This window comes from Lissotriton vulgaris, chromosome 10 (assembly GCF_964263255.1).
Source record: "Lissotriton vulgaris chromosome 10, aLisVul1.2, whole genome shotgun sequence".
NCBI lineage: Eukaryota > Metazoa > Chordata > Amphibia > Caudata > Salamandridae > Lissotriton > Lissotriton vulgaris.
This window is the reverse complement of record NC_141698.1, coordinates 19,980,351-19,997,388: the sequence shown is the minus strand read 5'-3', so window position 1 is coordinate 19,997,388 and position 17,038 is coordinate 19,980,351. Positions and strand designations below refer to the sequence as shown.

The 17,038-nt window shown below is 45.3% G+C and overlaps 1 protein-coding gene across 5 annotated transcripts in view; it reads left to right on the top strand.

Annotated features, from left to right (window-relative positions):
- Nucleotides 1–15,726, top strand: part of EMD (emerin) — a 274,426-nt gene extending 258,700 nt beyond the window's left edge. For all 5 annotated transcript variants that reach the window (XM_086940272.1, XM_086940269.1, XM_086940268.1 and 2 more), the window contains one exon: nt 9,409–15,726. In XM_086940272.1, coding sequence (XP_086796398.1) covers nt 9,409–9,667 — 259 coding nt within the window. In that variant the 3' untranslated portion in view covers nt 9,668–15,726. The remainder of the gene's footprint in view (nt 1–9,408) is intronic.
- Nucleotides 15,727–17,038: the final 1,312 nt, after the last annotated feature.

Below are 17,038 nucleotides of genomic sequence, written 5' to 3'. Positions count from 1 at the left end.
CAGTAAAAAACAAAGATTGCATGTATGTTATAGTTAGGAAATAGAATTTAAAAAAGTAGGAATTCACTAAGAAAAACAAAAGATACAGGACGTTATAGTTAGTTTCAGATTTTAAACACACAAAACCATAGAAATTCAACAGTTAGTTACTTCAGCTAACTATAACTTACGCCCCTGCAAAGCACTGCTTATGACTTCACAGATTACATCACTCATGACAGTCATTGACATCACTGATGACCTCTCAAATGACATCACTGATGACTTCATCCAGCAAAGTAAACTCCAGTATACTTCATAAAGTACCATTTATTTATTTATTGTAAATAAGAAAAGGAGACTGGTGAGAGACGTACAGCAGAGAGCTCACTGTATTCTTGCTTATCAACGACTGCACTCACTTCTCACCTAGGAGAGAATCCTCAGCGGATAGTTCTGTCTTCTAAACCACTACTGTAAACACTAATGGCCAAAGTAAGACATCTAACCGTACAGACTAGTCTGTGACAAACCACAACAACAGAGAGCAGACGTCGGATATACACAAATCACTACCACACACGCCCAGTAGAGGCCACTGCTTTACTATCCACTAGTAAAATTATTCTTCATCGTGGAGTAAGGTGTCAGCAGAGAGGTCCACACTGAGCAATCAATCACCCTAGAGAGAGCTCATACAGCCACATGCATCAAAGTCCGGTTTTGCGATTCCTAATTTGCGATTTTTACCGAATCGCAAATAAGGAATCGCAAAACGGGATGCATGATTGAAAGTGCATAAAATTTGCGATTCGGTAAAAATCGCAATTTTTACTGAATCGCAAATATTATGCGAATTCCAATTTGCGATTTCGCAATTCCCATTGATTCCTATGGGCCAAACGGCCCATAGGAATCAATGGGAATTGCGAATTCGCAAATTAGAATTCGCAAAATGTTGATGCATTCCATGGGTGCAGGGGGGGGGGGTCCTTTGGATCCCCCCTGAAATTTATTTTGAAGTGCATGTTTCAAACACACATGTCCTAAGGACATGTGTGTCTGTAACATGACAGTGTTTTAAAATGCAAATTAGAGCATTTTAACACTTTTTCGCAAATTACCACGAAGTTCAACCTCGTGGTAATTTGTACCCCAGATTTGCGAATTCGCAATTTTAAAATTAATCATGCATTGCTTTTAAGGAATCGCAAATTTGCGATTCCTTAACAGCAATCGCATTTTTGGAATTCGCTAAAAATAGCGATTTCACCAAAAATGCTTGATGCTTCCCAGAAACCTATTTAGGAATCGCAAACGGCCGAATTTTGCGATTCGCATTGTTTGCACTTCCTAAATAGGTTGATGCATGTGGGCCTTAGTGAACAGATGCATTAATTGCAAACTACTACTGCACTCATTCATCAGAGGCGAGAGGTCTGAGCACAGTGGTCAATATGCCTGAGCAGCCATCACTGTGGAGTGAAGGTCCAATAAACAGCTTAGACTGTCGCAAAGCACTGCCATACACATACATCAGCAAGGGACCTGTGGCAGCGTGGATGCTAGTTAACTGATAAATAATACACCTGCTTCAAAAACAGCATTATATTTCCGATGATATATGTTAGAAATACTAACACTCAGTAGTTCAGAAAGAATAGTAATTTAAATTCTGCAGTAGCTCAGTACATATGTTTCAGTATCAGAAACTTTTACGAAACTTACACCCACTGGATGAGGTCATGGGTGATGTAATTTGAGATGTCATCAGTGATGTCACTGAATGTCATGAGTGATGTAATATGTGAGGTCATGAACAGTGCATTGTGGGGGGTGTAAGTTAAAGTTAATTCAGGTAACTATAATTGCTGAATTTCTATGGTTTTGTGTGTGCAAAATCTGAACTTAACTATAACATCCCTGTAACCTTTGTTCAGTTTCCAAGAGACTATATATGTATATCACATTGTATGTCAGCACCTAATTGTGCATTGATCCCAGCCGCAACGTAGATGGTTCTTCCCACTTACCTTGCCATGTTTATGATGTTAAGCTGAGATTTAGTGTGTACCCTTACACTACGGCACAGGGGTCCAGGTGATAATATATTTAACCATCTACCTTTTCACGGGATGAGATGCTACAGAAATCTAGAAGTCGTAAAAAAGAAACTCGTCCAATTTGCAGCGACGACGGATGAGTGCAGCGGTCTTGTTATATCAGAGGTCTGTTGATACTGGCCTCTAGTTATGCCTGAGCCCCTGTTTTGCTAGGATTTAAATTGTAGAAAGCTTGTGGAAAAATCTTATATTATGCCGTCTTTGTTACTCGGTTGAACTTGAGTATGGTATACCAGGTCCCTATTTCCCTTCACTCCCACAAAACAGCAGATTTAAAAGCTGGCCACCAGATGGCAGTGTTGGATCGGAGTTCAGAGATAGGTCTATAGGTGCTGCACATAAAGAGGAACTGTTAGCCTTGATATTTGTAGAGTTGGACTATCTCCTGATTGCTGTTGTGGTCTTGCAGCCTCCTCCAGAGAGAATGCACAATGGTGTCTCTGATGTGTTCCCCATGCTTGTTAAAGCCAGATGGCAAACCTCCCTCCTGCTTGCCAGGATCAGAGTTGAGATTCCAGTTGTCCCTTGTTTCAGTCCAACTGGGCTCTTGGCGGAGACGCGGTTGAGAAGCCGCAGGTTTCAAAGCCTGGTGTAAGCGAGGCTCGACGGAGGCAGGAGTAGGAGAGCGCGCAACAGAGTTGAATCAAACTCCACGTTAGCAGAGGGTAGGGAGTATGTAAGGATTTGGGGCCACATGTACGTAGGTTTCATTTTGCAATTTCCTAATAGCACATTTTTGCGATACGGTATCAGGAAATCTCAAACACCTATGTACTAATCTGTCTTTGGCGCATTTAGCAATTCCTAATGGTGTCGCAATTGACCTACCTCATTAATATTCATGATGTAGGTCGCAAATTGTGCAACCCCTTGGGAATCGTAAAACAAGCATTTGCAATGCAATAGGTCTCGCATTTGTTAATCCCTTTGCAGCGGGGGTAATTCCCCCGCTGGGGTGGGGGGGGACGCGCACAGCGGTGCTCGTGACGAGCTGAGCTTGTCACAACCACACCCGTTTCTGTAGAACGTTCGCACAGCGGGGGAATTAGCCCCGAGTGTGAGCGTTGCGGCCGTTAAGACAAGCTCAGCTCGTCATGAGCACACGGCCACCGTGCCTCATGACGAGCTCAGCTCGTCATGAGCACCCATGTGGTTAAAGTTAGAGCTGTTGGCGTTGAAAATTGCAACTTTTTTTACTTTTGCCTTTATATACCAATGGCGATCACGCTATGCAAATAAAATTACACTACTGCAAATAAAAAAACAAATGTGAAGCAAATTGTAATTTTCCAAGCCAACCGCTCTAATTTTATAACAAAAGCGCGACCTATTGCCTTGCAGATGTTGTTTTTTAATGTTTGTATCAGTGTACAAAGATGTCCCAAAAAACATTTACAATGTGGTCTTAAAATTCACAGCACAAGTCAAATCAAAGTAAGAAGATACACATAGTGATCCAATGACAAATATAATGGATTTTATTACAAACATTATGTCTTTCACTAGTCATTTTCTGTCAGAGAGCCCGTCCCAGTGCCTTGCTAGGGTGGAGGAGAGAGGGGGGCTCAGAGTTTTGTATGCACTGAAAAGGGCAGAGCATTGCCCTTCTCTTCAAGAGGAGGTGCTTGCCCTCCCACCCTCCACCCTCACTGTGCCCCCTCTCACAGCACACATGCCTTCGCTATCCACGTCCCACGTGGAATGGGTAAGAGATGGAGGTGAAAGGAACTAGTAACCTTCATACTGGAAGATCAGAACACCTCTCCCAGTTGAAGGAACCTGTAAAAACAATAGTAGCAAATGAACGTACTCAGATCTGCAGTTTGTAAAACATACGCGAGGGCTTCGCAATAGACCCTGTCTTCTACGGGCAGCTGGGACAGATTGCGTACAGCTTCCTGCCCCATGACAGAGAGCTCTGTCTGTCCCTAGAGACAGAAGGGCTTGTCATTTCTGTAAACAGATTGCCCTTGTCGTGTGTCTGAGGTTAAGTGCCTGTGTATTCAGGTAAAGAGGGCCCTTTGCGATGTAAACAAAGGAGTGTCATGTTCTAAGCCCAGCGAGGCCGATGGTCCACCCAGAGCCAGCTTACACAGCTCCAAATCACATCAAAGAACGCCAGTCGCAGCACAACATGGAAAGTTCACACAGAACCATCCCTAAAAAACCCTGAAACAAGATAGAATAATTCACCAGTAGCAGAGGATGTGGCGCAACGGCCAGAGCTGCTGACTTTGATGCTAAGGAACCCTGTTCAACTCTCAGCGTCTGCTCAAGATCGTGCTCATGTAAAGCACACCAATACCCTTCGGTTGAGTTTGCACTATATGCAAACTGCAAAAAAAAAAAAAAACTACACAAAGGGCCTGGATGGGGGATTGAGAGGGGGAGAACAATGAAGGAAGCGTCCACAGAGTGCTCTAATTCACACAGCGCCCGTAGAATGTCGGATTCCCGTGACGCGTCGTTTTCAGGGAGGGCGGCAGGGGGCAGAGGCCCTCTGCCCCCGCGAGGCTTTGTTTCTTGGGGTCAGAAGGCTCGGGGAGCATCGGGCCGTGTCGTTCACCGCACAACTGATCACACAGGAATAAGCCATAAAGGGAAGCAAGTGTCACGGCTCATAGAATCCATTCATAACCAGCCAGCCTGGCGCAGGGTACCACAGGCGGCCCAGAGTATTTATGGAGTGGAAGTCATGGGGGCACCATTGTCTTCTTGGTAGTGGCTGCTATCGCTCAGGCCTGGCACTGGTATGTGGGACACTAATACTTCAATTCTGTTACCTTTTATCGGCAGGGTCGACATCTGCCTCGTGACATGAGCCAAGCCTCCGACCTACATTCAGAGTAGGAAGTTTCATGGTTTGATCGGGTGCTTTGCTGCTGGCAGCATCAGATGAATGGCGGCGTTGCTGCTCTCTGGGCACCTGCAATATTAATGCTTTCTGCAGTGCCGGAATGGAACAACCCTCAAAACAACTCTGCATATTTTATGTGCAAGTTCCATTTGCGTGAGGACATGAAGCTAGAAATGGCGGGAGAAAACATGGTAGTAGAACACACGGGACACACAAGCACACGGCCTCGCACATGACCGGCCACACACAAACACACACGACCTAACACGTGACAGGCCCGAAGTGAGGGAGTGAGGGAGATTAACAGAGGGAAATAAAAAAAAAAATGATTGCAAAACAAAACAAGGGAAGCCGGATGGGGGCGGGAGAGCCTGGTGGGGGGGCAGGAATGCGAGCGAGGGGAGAATTGGCTGCCTTTTGAAGCCAGAATACATCTGAAAATCGCCTGCATGACACACAAGGCGGTACACCTAAACTCACCCGGCTACCTCGCTCAGAAATTGACAATCTCTGGGGGAATTAGAAACACGAGAGGCTCAAACAATCTTCTGCTGAAACCTCGAAGATTCCGGAAGGAAAAAACATACAAGCGCTCCTTCTCAGGAATGGCGCCTAGGATTTGGAACTCACTCCCTCCCGAAACCAGGCTTATCTCCTCCACTACACTCTTTAAAAAAGAAGTAAAAGCTATCCTCATGACTAAATACACTTGAACTACTATCTCGAACCCTATTAACACCCTGCACCGATCTGTACTACATGTTTGACCCCTTTACTTATTTGTATGAGTTGTCTTATTACTCACATGATTGGCTTTCAGTCACTTAGTTGTACTATTTGTACAGTGTGATCTATTGATTTACTTGTTGACTATGTTCCCTCATGTACCCTTCTATGTAAAGCTTGATTTACTTGTTTGACTATGTTCCCTCATGCACCCTTCTATGTAAAGCTTGATTTACTTGTTTGACTAGGTTCCCTCATGTACCCTTCTATGTAAAGCTTGATTTACTTGTTTGACTAGGTTCCCTCATGTACCCTTCTAGGTAAAGCTTGATTTACTTGTTTGACTAGGTTCCCTCATGTACCCTTCTATGTAAAGCGCTCTGATATCTGCGAAGATCCTGTTCGCGCTATATAAAACTTTAAAAATAAAATAAATAAATAAGTGTGGCAGGCAGATGTGCGGAGGGAAGCCGGATGGGAGCGGGAGAATAGGGAGAGGAGATGCGCGTGCTTGTGTGGTCACGTGACTCACATGCACTGTGAAGAAACCGCAGTGGTTTCACGAGTCGATCAAGCAGTTGAATTTTCGCCTATTACATTCGCAAGCGAATGATAATTGGGCGAAACCTAAAAAAAAACTACACAAAGGGCCTGGATGGGGGATTGAGAGGGGGAGAACAAGGAAGGAAGCGTCCACAGAGTGCTCTAATTCACACAGCGCCCGCTTCGCGTGGCGTCCGTGCAGCGGGGGAGGGGAGGACCGGCATATTTAAAAGTTATAGCTGACGCCCTTTAAGCGAAAGTGAAAGCACGCATTAGTGTGCTGCAAATACCCAAAAGCTGCCATTGTTAAAGTTGGCGTCCCACCAGTGCACTTTAGATTAATTAAGCAAAGAGTCTCCAAACGGCTAATGCAAGCTATACAGTAAAGACATTGGTAAAAGGTCCAGTCGTGCTGGGAGGTGTACTGGGAGGTTACGAAAGAAGACAGGGAGGTACTAAGGAAGGACTAACAAGGGACTAATAAGCCTAATAACAAAACAAAAGCCAACATTTACAAAGGACAATCATAGCAGCCAATTGAAAAGATGGGCTGAGAATGGGCGGAGCTTCAAGCCCATACCTGAATACAGCATGCCGAGCAGAGCAGCGCATGCGCCTCCCAGGCTTGACCTAAAAACAGGAATGGTGGCATGCTAGGGACAGCAGACCACCATGTCTGTGTTTGCTTTTTAAATAAATAAAGCAAAGTTTTTTTATTTTGGTTTTTTTCAAATGCAGTCTGTTTTTCTTAAAGGAAAATAATAAATTTTAGTTTCATTTTTTAAGAGGAGGCAGTGGTCCATGGGACCTCTTACTGCTCTTAAAAAAGGTTTTGCAACCGTATTTTGGTCGCAAAACATTCCTACACTATGAGTCGCTATTAGGAAGGAACTGGCACATGCATCAACGTAGGCTTTTGCGATTCCTTAATTGCGATAATTAAAGAATCGCAACTAAGGAATCGCAAAAGCCTATGCATGTAGGAATCGCTATAAAAATAGCGATTCCTACACATTCCTTAATTGCGACTCGCAAATTGCTTGTCGCAATTAAGGAATACCGTCCCATTCATTCCTATGGGCCTCCAGGCCCATAGGAATGAATTGGAGATTGCATGAGCAATTTGCAAGTGCCATTAGGTACTCGCAAATTGCTCATGCAATTTCAAGGGTCTCAAAATGCCACCCTATTGCACCCCTGAAATTGATCTGTGCACATATGTTGCACACACATGCCCTAAGGGCATGTGTGTGCGCAACATGAAACTTTGAAATATGCACGAAAGTGCATTTTTTCAAAGTTTTTGCAAATTACCATGAAGTTCAACTTCATGGTAATTTGCTCCCCCTATTAGCGAAATCGTTAATTTTTTTACTTTAATGCATTGCATTTAAGGAATGTCAATTTGGGATTCCCTAAATGCAATCGCAATTTTAGTAATCGCAATTTAGAGATTCCTTAAATTGCGATTTTTGCATTTGGGATGATGTATCCCAAATGTAATAAAATACCAGTCGCAAAGGGGCAGATTCTGAGAATTTGCCTGTTTGCGACCGGTTTTTCCTTTGATGCGTGTGCCTGGAAGGCCCTTAACACGCCCCTTCCTAATAATGAATCGCTAACCCATTTTGCGATTCAGTAATAGGTTACCGAATTGCAAAATGGGTTTGGTACATAGGAAAATGCATTTTTCCGGTCGCAAATGGTCCGATTCTGCAAATCGGGCCGTTTGCGACAAAAAAAAACCTATGTAGATGGCGCCCTTAGTATATAGTTTAAAAATAATGCTGCTGTTAAGTATTGTATTTTCATCTTTGTTGTTTTTAATATATATAAAAATAATAAGTAAATAATTGGGTCATAATCAAAATTCTACATCCAGATTACAATAGGTCACAGGTGCTCCACACGTTAGCCGTCCCACACTCAGCAAATAGTCATATGACTAACTATCCATGGGCTCTCCAGTCTGTTTGGGGATTAAACAACAGTCAGTGTACAGAATTGTAGAACTAATTTTTCTTTTCTAGGGCGTTGAGAGAAGAAATGTTAAAAATATTTAATCTAAATGAGTAGTTAACCTATCATTGTAGTAAAAGAATGTTCTCTGTACAAACATACAAGTTCCTGTGGGAAATGTTTTTTGGAACATTCACTTAAAAGTATTTTGTCATTCATAGGTGGATAAGGGTCATTAGACTCCGTTTTAGATTTGGAATTTCTGAAGGTTTATGTCTGATATTCAGAATACACATTAAAAGTTAAGAGGAGTTTTGAGGCCCTGCAGTGTTTTACCTATGATGCCTTTTATTGGTTCTTACAAAGGGGTTTGGTGTTTGATGCACTCTGAGAATGGGGCCCACTGCTCCTCTGGGTTACAATTTTATAGGTTGCAGAGTGCTAGTCACTTTTGGTTAATATGCTGAGTTTCTTAGCCTAGCTAAGGTTACTTCACCAAAAAGCTCATTGGTGAAGTTCTTCATTAATCCCAAACCACCCGAATCTCATCAATATGCTTTATAATATAGTTTAAACAAAAAGAAAAATAGTTTAATATGGAGGGTTGGTTCTGTTTCTTTATTTTCTTTTTCTTCGGTGCTTGTTTCTTTGGTGAACGTACAGCGGGACAGCCAACACGTGTTTCACCCGTCTTGGTTTGCTGGCCTGGGGCTTCTTCAAGGCTCTGACTCACGAACGAAGGTCCCCGCTTCAGCTGTACAGTGCTGTTATGAAGTATGGTCTGTCTAGATAGTGTATGGTGATATAATCTGGCAGTCTGAAATCCTAACCTCTGTAGATCTCATCGAGGGAGTTACCTCAAAAGAAATCATCAGGGGGAAACAAAATCAGTACTGTAGTGGTCTTGGCTGGCTCTAATCACAAGCCTTTTTGTCGGAGAGAGAAACTGAGCATATTAACCAAAGGCGATGAGCACTCTGCAGCCTATGAAAGACATTAAAAGTTTCTGTGAACTGTTTTGCCCCTTCCATAACCTAGGACCGTCTTTGTGTGTTAGAAACACTGAGTCTACATATGGGGTCTGAGGTTGTGTTGTGATGAAGTTCCCTTACAGAAGGATTGATGTTGTGATTTTGTTTTGCTGAAAATGCCCCCTTTAGCAAGTGAAAGCCCAAGTGTTTGCCTTCCCCACTTTCACTGACTCTTCTCACTCCTTTCTAGAGAGAGCAAGTACTACTCCAAGGAGAACGCGTACCAGAACGTCTCCCAGTACAGCGCATCCTCTGGCTCGTCCATGTCAGTGGAGCCGCGCAAAGGGATCCGGGAGAAGCCGAAAGAAGTGGAGTCGACCACGGCGCGACGCTTCTGCCCACTCTGGCTGCAGTTCGTCCTGCTCTTCCTCATTATTGGTTTCCTAGCCTTCGTCTACTTCTTTGTGCAGCCGGAGGATGAGAACCCCTTCAAAGAAATCCAAAACTAAGGTCCTGTCGTCCAGATTCATTCATGCCTGCAAGCCATACTGACCGCCGGGAGGTCCTTACTTTTGCCCTGGGTCCCAATGCAGAAAACGATGATGCCTAACAGAAATGTACAGAAGTTTGGCTGTTCTTTCTGAAGCTTCCAGGGCCGGAGACATTTAACCTCAATTATGACAAAAGAAAAGCCTTTTAAGCCCCCAAGAGACTGTGTGACTCTAGTATTCAAGATAGTCTTTGGGCAGACCCACCCGGCAGTCTCCCCGCGCAGGTGATCATGTAACTCCACTATAAACATTGGAGATGTCTGTTCTGTGCTACAAAATTCACACCTCACAAGACAGGGTAAATCCATTGTACCTAAAGCAGGATTCTGAGGGTCTCTGAAGACCTCACTGGTCTGGAGGTAGGGCAGCTCACTGTGTCCTCAGATGTCTGATTGAGTTGTATCTAATGCTGTTTTCTGGGTGTCCTGCAGCGCAGGGAATACTGCAGTCTGTATCTGCAGAATTCTCTGGGTTGCTGCAAGCATACCAAATGCTTGGCAAAAGGTCACTTGTGTTCTAACTTAGCCAGGTGTACAGGAAGATGGCGGTGTTAATCTTTGTCAGTTGGTTCGTATGAGCTTTTTCTGGCCACAAGCTGGTGGGGGTGGCTTTGGTCTTGTTTTTATTTTTTCCTTAGTATTGAGTTTTTTAGGGGCATGGTTGTACGTTTCTTCTAGCCTGACAACTGACAACAAGTCAAGCATGTTCACCTGAGCTTGGGTGGTTTCTTCTCTTGCGTGAGGTGGTACCTACTCTGTGCACGACAAGTTTCTAGCAACATGTGCCATCACTTCAAGGGGCGTGAGGAAGTACAGGTATTCGGTTATGAAAAATATTTTGTGGCACGCAGGGACTAGTTAGAGAAAAGGTTTGTAATCACTTGTTCGTGCAACTGGACCACATACTCTTGTAGTTGCGTCGTCAGATCACAGCATGATTACAATCCCAGAACGCAGAGGAGCAAAAATAAAGATGGGCACAAGACATCTGCTGGTAGCAGCGACTTATAAAAGCAATCGACTCCAGCCTGACGCGTGCGCTGGTGCCGGGCAGGTCTCCATACAGTTCTCTGTGCACAGGTTTCACTTGCGGTTGGAGTGATCATTGTGTTACCAAAGGTCACAGAAACCACCAATGGTGGAGTCTGCAGAACGTCCTTGGATTACAGACGTAAAGCGTATCTGAAAACCATGTGTGTGTTTCAGCAACTTGCCCAGCGTCAAAGAGCCAGCCCTGCGGCGCTGTCAGGCCAAAGTGAAATCAAATGTGTGGAAATGTTTTACTACACTCCATTAACAAGTGCAGCAAAGTAAGTCTGAACGTGTAGCTATTAATACATTTCGTCTGACTAATACCAAAGTGGAATTGTATGTTGGTGCTGCAAACCCATACCATTTGGCAGAATGCCGCCTTATAAATATGCATGGCGTAACATAACGAGCCACGAGTAACTTCTCTTTGGGTTCTACAAAGGTAAATCAGTACTTTGGGTTTGTCCGCCAGAGGTTTGGGCTGCCTACTGCATTCAGAATTCTTTCTCGGATCAACACGTTCACAAACTACTTTCTTATGTCACAACTTTTTCACACAAATTTGAAGCCACAGTGTAAATGCTGTGGGCTAATGTGAGATATCAAGATATTCATCCCACGCTTGGCTGGGATATTATGTGTGTCCATTGACTCCAGTACTTTTCTTGAGATCAGGAGTACCAGGACAGGGTTGCGTGGCCTGATCCCACTGCACCCATACATTGTTATACAGTTCATTGTCCTGAGTACTATCTGTGTATCTTGATAATACTGTACCCCCTGCGTACACATCATCTTCGGGTCTATGTAGGGTGGTGCATAGAGGTCTGTATGCACAGGCTGGAACGGGTTCAGACCTTGCTTACCACCCTTGTCTTGGGGTGCCACAGAATGGGTGAAATGGTGGGTTACTTAGACCCTGTTTTACTGGCTCCCTGCAGCTTGCACTGACACAGTACGTGGAATCAGAGGCGTGGTTCAAATTTACCACTGCACATAAATGCAAAACAGTCACCCAGGCACTGGGACAACATAGGATTCCAGATCCCGCACCCCTAAACTGACGACGCCTGCGCCCCAGGAAACAGTGACTCAGGAGGGCGTGTGACTGCTTGGGGATATTTACCAGCACTTTTTACTTAAACTGAACAAATAAACCTGTATTTGCATCTTTATTCGTGTAACCGCAGATGAAACCAAGGCTCTCCACAGCTCTGTCGGGCTTCCCTTGTTCATTTCTCAAATGCTCTCTGTTAGTAGGGTGTGTTGCTGCTCCTTTTCTGCTTTGCTCCAACCCGTTGCTGCAGAGATTTCGGGTCATCCCATGTAAGAGGTCAGATGTTCATCGACTCCTGTTTGTTTCTTTCCATTGCGGGCTTTGTAGTCCTGCATTTGTAACAGAGGAAGGGGTGGAGCAGACCCACAACTAACCGCATACAAGGACCATGCTAAGGCTGGATGGGTTACTCAACCCTGATGCTGCACTTGGTTGGCATTAGATGGGAAAGCTGAATGTAAGCCGGAGCTTCCTCCTTGCCTGGAGTGACTGATCCAGTAAGCAGTGGGCGACCACTGTTAGAAGACCTTTTGAGACAAAGATGGGAAGGGATGTATGTCATCAGATTTTACAACGCAAGTCATTGCAACGACTTGCGTTGGGCGGGCGCTGGATAGTAGGGAAGGTTTTGGATAGTAAATTAAACTATTCCCTATCCTGCAGCGCCCCCCAGCGCAATTCGTTGTAATGACTTTCGTTGTTAAACCTGCGTTGTAAAGGTACTGCGTAGTGAAAGTTGCGTTGTAAAGGATGTTTCCCATGGGAAGGGGATGTGCACTCCGGAAGCACACAGCTCTAAATCCTACAATTCCAATATTCTAGTTGAAAACAGTCTCTTGGGTCCCTTACATAGCAGAGGGCTTGTCTCACTGTAGGCGAGAGACATTGGTTCTTTCCAGTAATCCATCTGAGAGCCTATCTGAAGACGAAGAGCCAGCTAGAAGCTGAAAGTCAGGATGTGATGCTCAGATAGCCCAGGCTGGGAGCCGCACAGGGCTGACGCAGGTACGGTGGAAGCAGACCGCCCACAGACAGGGAACTCCTGCCCAAATCTGATACTCTTCAAGATTCTATTTTGTTCAGAGTCCTTTGTTTTTCTGCTTTTATATGGAAAATAGGAGTTGTAAGAAGCTTGAACGAGTACGATGGTGGCATTATTTGCTGGCAGATGAGGCTTTTTATAAAGATGTCTTAAAAATATCATGCTGCTATAAAGGTAGCACAAGCCTCCTACTTTGAACGTAAAATGTCTGACACCTCAAACAAGCCAAAGGAAATGTTTAAAATTGCAAAATAAGTTTCTGCTTCAGAGGACATGTAGTAAGCCCATCAACGCCGCTTTGGAGCTTTGTACTAAGCTGTCGGTTTCTTTGAAGAGAGTTTAACCGGATGTACCCTTACCAGTTGCCCCTTTGGTCTTAAGTCTTGTTAGAGTTGTGTTCTCGCTCAATGCAACACCATTTCACCAGAGGAGTCAGAAATGGGCTGTACGTTAGGGTCTCCAGTAGTTCCTTGCCCACCTTCAATCCTGGCTAGGACTGCTTAAGTTGTCGATCTAGTCTTTAATCAACACCTCACTTCTGACTGCGCAGGTTCCAACAAGCTGGAAACAGGCTAGAGTCATTCCTTCATTTTAAAAACGGTCCGATTTTTCCAAGTTGTCCAACTTCAGACCCATCGTGCTTTTGTCTGCGGCCTCCGAATTATGGAGCAGCTGATTTACAGAATATCTGGAGCAATTTAGGCTACTGCATCCTTCCCAGTTTGGCTTTCGGCCCCATCTCAGCAGAGACCGCACTCCTCAAGGTTGCAAGTTCCATCAAGCTGGCATTAGATCAAGCGAAAATGCTGACCTGATTTTATTAGACCTTTCGGCGGCATCTGACACGGTCTGACACTCCATCCTTTTGCAGCGCCTCTTGGACATTAGAGTGGGGGTCAGGTATTTGAGTGGTTTCGATCATTTTTGAACAACAGAGAACAAGTTGTGTGAATGCCACCATATTCTTCCTCTACCAAGACTCTCGACCCGGGGGTGCCAGAGTGCTCATCTTTGAGCCGCACTTTATTCAACATCAGTATGCCCCCACTGGCCCATCTGGGTGAGTCGCTTGGTTTTAAGGTAGTCTCTTACGTAGATGGCGTGACTGCGCCTCTCATTCGAGAACGGGTCATCTGCTGTCCAGGAGTCTGTGAAAGTCTGCCTGGTGTTGGTATTGAATTGTATGTGGGCTAGCAACCTTCACTGTAACTCCGACAAGACAGACATTTTACTGTTTGGGTCTGCTCCCTCCAAGTGGTGGGAGAACTGCTGGCCAGCGTTCCTGTCTCTTCCGTCTCCTCCCCACCTGCCGCAGTGGGTGCTCCCCAGTGCCTTGAGACCCTCACGGGTGAGTAGCGTGCTTTATAAACCCCTAATTGATTGATTGATTGATTAGCTAGGAATCTGAGAGTGATGTTCGACCAGCAGCTCTCACTTCAGCCCCAAGTGGCTGCAATGGTCTATTCTTGCTTTGCATTGCTACAGGCTTAATTTTTTTTTTTAACAAATATTTTTCTTGTTCTGCTTTACTCCTGAAAAGCCTTTGTCCGTGTGTTTATAACTTCAAGATTGGACTACGCAAGTGTCTTGTATCTGCCTCCAGGACTGTTTGATCCAAAAGCTGCAGGCGGTACAGAATGCAGCCACGCACCTTCCACTTAAAATCCCTCGCATTGGTTTCCGATCAAGAAAATGATACTGTTTAAAACCTCGGTGCTGGCTCGTTCCGCCTTTTAGGATCAAGTCGGTATCTCTCTGACAGCGTTATTCACTACCTGACAAGAAGAGTACACTGTTCAGCAGATGCGCTTCTGGTGGTGATCCCAAAAGTAAGATTGGCTCTTATTTCTCTCCTGCCCAAGCCTGGAATCCGCTTATGTTCAATCTTCGTAGCATCAATAGTGAATTGCACTTCTGCAAGCTACTTCAGACCTGGCTTTTTGCACCAGTCGGTGGATCCTGGTCTGCAATCTCCAGTGTTCTTCCCAACGCCGGAAGACTCTGAGGAGTCGCTGTGCACTCTACAAATATTTTTGTTTATTCTTTCATTCGAGGAGCCCTCCAACATGTCCTCTGCTGATGGGTTATTCCTTTGGGGCTGAGTGTGCGAGGACTGATAAAGCGCCTTCCCCACAGAGTAGATGTTGTTGGGAAAAGGTGTAGATGTGACTCAAGGAGGTGGAGGAAAGAATGGCTCTGCCGGTGAAGTACCCTGAAAGATCTCTCTAGTCATCTGGCTCCCCTTACAGTGACGTAGGACATCTTGAAATCTCTGGCGCTGCCAGTTCATGGCACGGAGCTGTGTGGTGCCATGAGAGACGACTGAAACTCCTCTGTGCCAAAGTGGTATTGGGAATGCAGCCTGGCTTCAACTGGGCTCACAGCTGGTGCGCTGTTGTGGTTTACTGCAGGTGCCATCGGCCAGTGGCTGCTTTTTAAGAAATATATATGTGTAAATGGTATAAAAAATCTGAGAAACTGCAGGGGATTGAGTTGGTTGACCTGGAAGGCCTTAGCCCACCGGAGGACAATGAATGCACCAGGTCGAAGGACAGGGTTTGCTCTTGTAAAGGATATGACGTGAGGGGAAACACCTATCTATGATAGTAACGCACCCCCGTATGGGCAATAGTCTTAGCCGTGCTTGTGGCCAAATGTAAGGTTGGGAAGCTCTTTGCTTAATTTGAGGGCTTTAGCACTCCTTTCTGCCTAAAAGGTCAATGCATTTAGGGTCCCAGCTCAGGTGGGGTTGTCCCTGCAGTGTGATTGGGGGGTGGGGTGGTGGATGCTGCAACCTTAATCTATGTATTGATTTCATAAGGAAAATTTACTTTCTTAATGTCAAATACTGTGCTTAAGCAATTAAAATGTTTTTAAAATTTTTAAATGGTGGTGCGTTCTCTTTATACTTTATTTTCTGAATAGTCTGCTCTGCCACTCCATACGCTGTTTCTGCACCGTAACCAGCGCTGTTTCTGCACCGTAACCAGCACATGATGCCCCCTAATACTGACCCTTGTGCTCTGTGTCTGCACCGTAACCAGCACATGACGCACCTTGATACCGACCCTTGTGCGAAGTTTCTGCACCATAACCAGCACATGACGCACCTTGGTTCCGACCCTTGTTTGCTGTTTCTGCACCGTAACCAGCACATGACGTACCTCGGTACTGACCCTTGTGCACTGGTTCTGCACCCTAACCAGCACATGACACACCTCGGTACTGACCCTTGTGGGCTGTTTCTGCACTATAACCAGCACATGACGCACCTCGATACCGACCCTTGTGCGATGTTTCTGCACCATAACCAGCACATGACGCACCTCGGTACCGACCCTTGTTTGCTGTTTCTGCACCGTAACCATCACATAGCACACCTCGATACCGACCCTTGTGCGCTGCTTCTGCACCGTAACCAGCTCATGACGCACCTTAACCAGCACATGCACACCTCGGTACTGACCCTTGTGCGCTGGTTCTGCACCGTAACCAGCACATGATGCACCTCAATACCGACCCTTGTGCGATGTTTCTGCACCATAACCAGCACATGACGCACCTCGGTACCTACCCTTGTTTGCTGTTTATGCACAGTAACCAGCACATGACGCACCTCAATATCGGCCCTTGTGCGCTGCTTTTGCACCGTAACCAGCACATGACGCACCTCGGTACTGACCCTCGTGGGCTGTTTCTGCACTATAACCAGCACATGACGCACCTCGGTACCGACCCTTGATTTCTGTTTCTGCACCGTAACCAGCACATGACGCACCTCGATACAGACCCTTGTGCGCTGCTTCTGCACCGTAACCAGCACATGACGCACCTCGATACAGACCCTTGTGCGCTGCTTCTGAACCGTAACCAGCACATGACGAACCTCGGTACTGACCCTACAAGGAAGCACCTGATTTATGGTCTATTTATCTTACAGATGTTTTTAGAGAAGTAGTCGAGAGCGGACAAATCCCTAAATCATGGAAAGGATCGCTAATAACACCCATCCTGAAGAAAGGAAATTGGCAACTACTGGAAAACTATCACCTAATTGCATTGCAGGATACCAACGCAAAGTTGTTTGCTGGAATCCTACTGAAGAATTTAACGGAATGGGCAAAGGAGAAACAGGTACTGCCCTCGAACCAAATAGGCTTTATCAAGGGCCTTGGTACATCCACAAACATTTTAATACT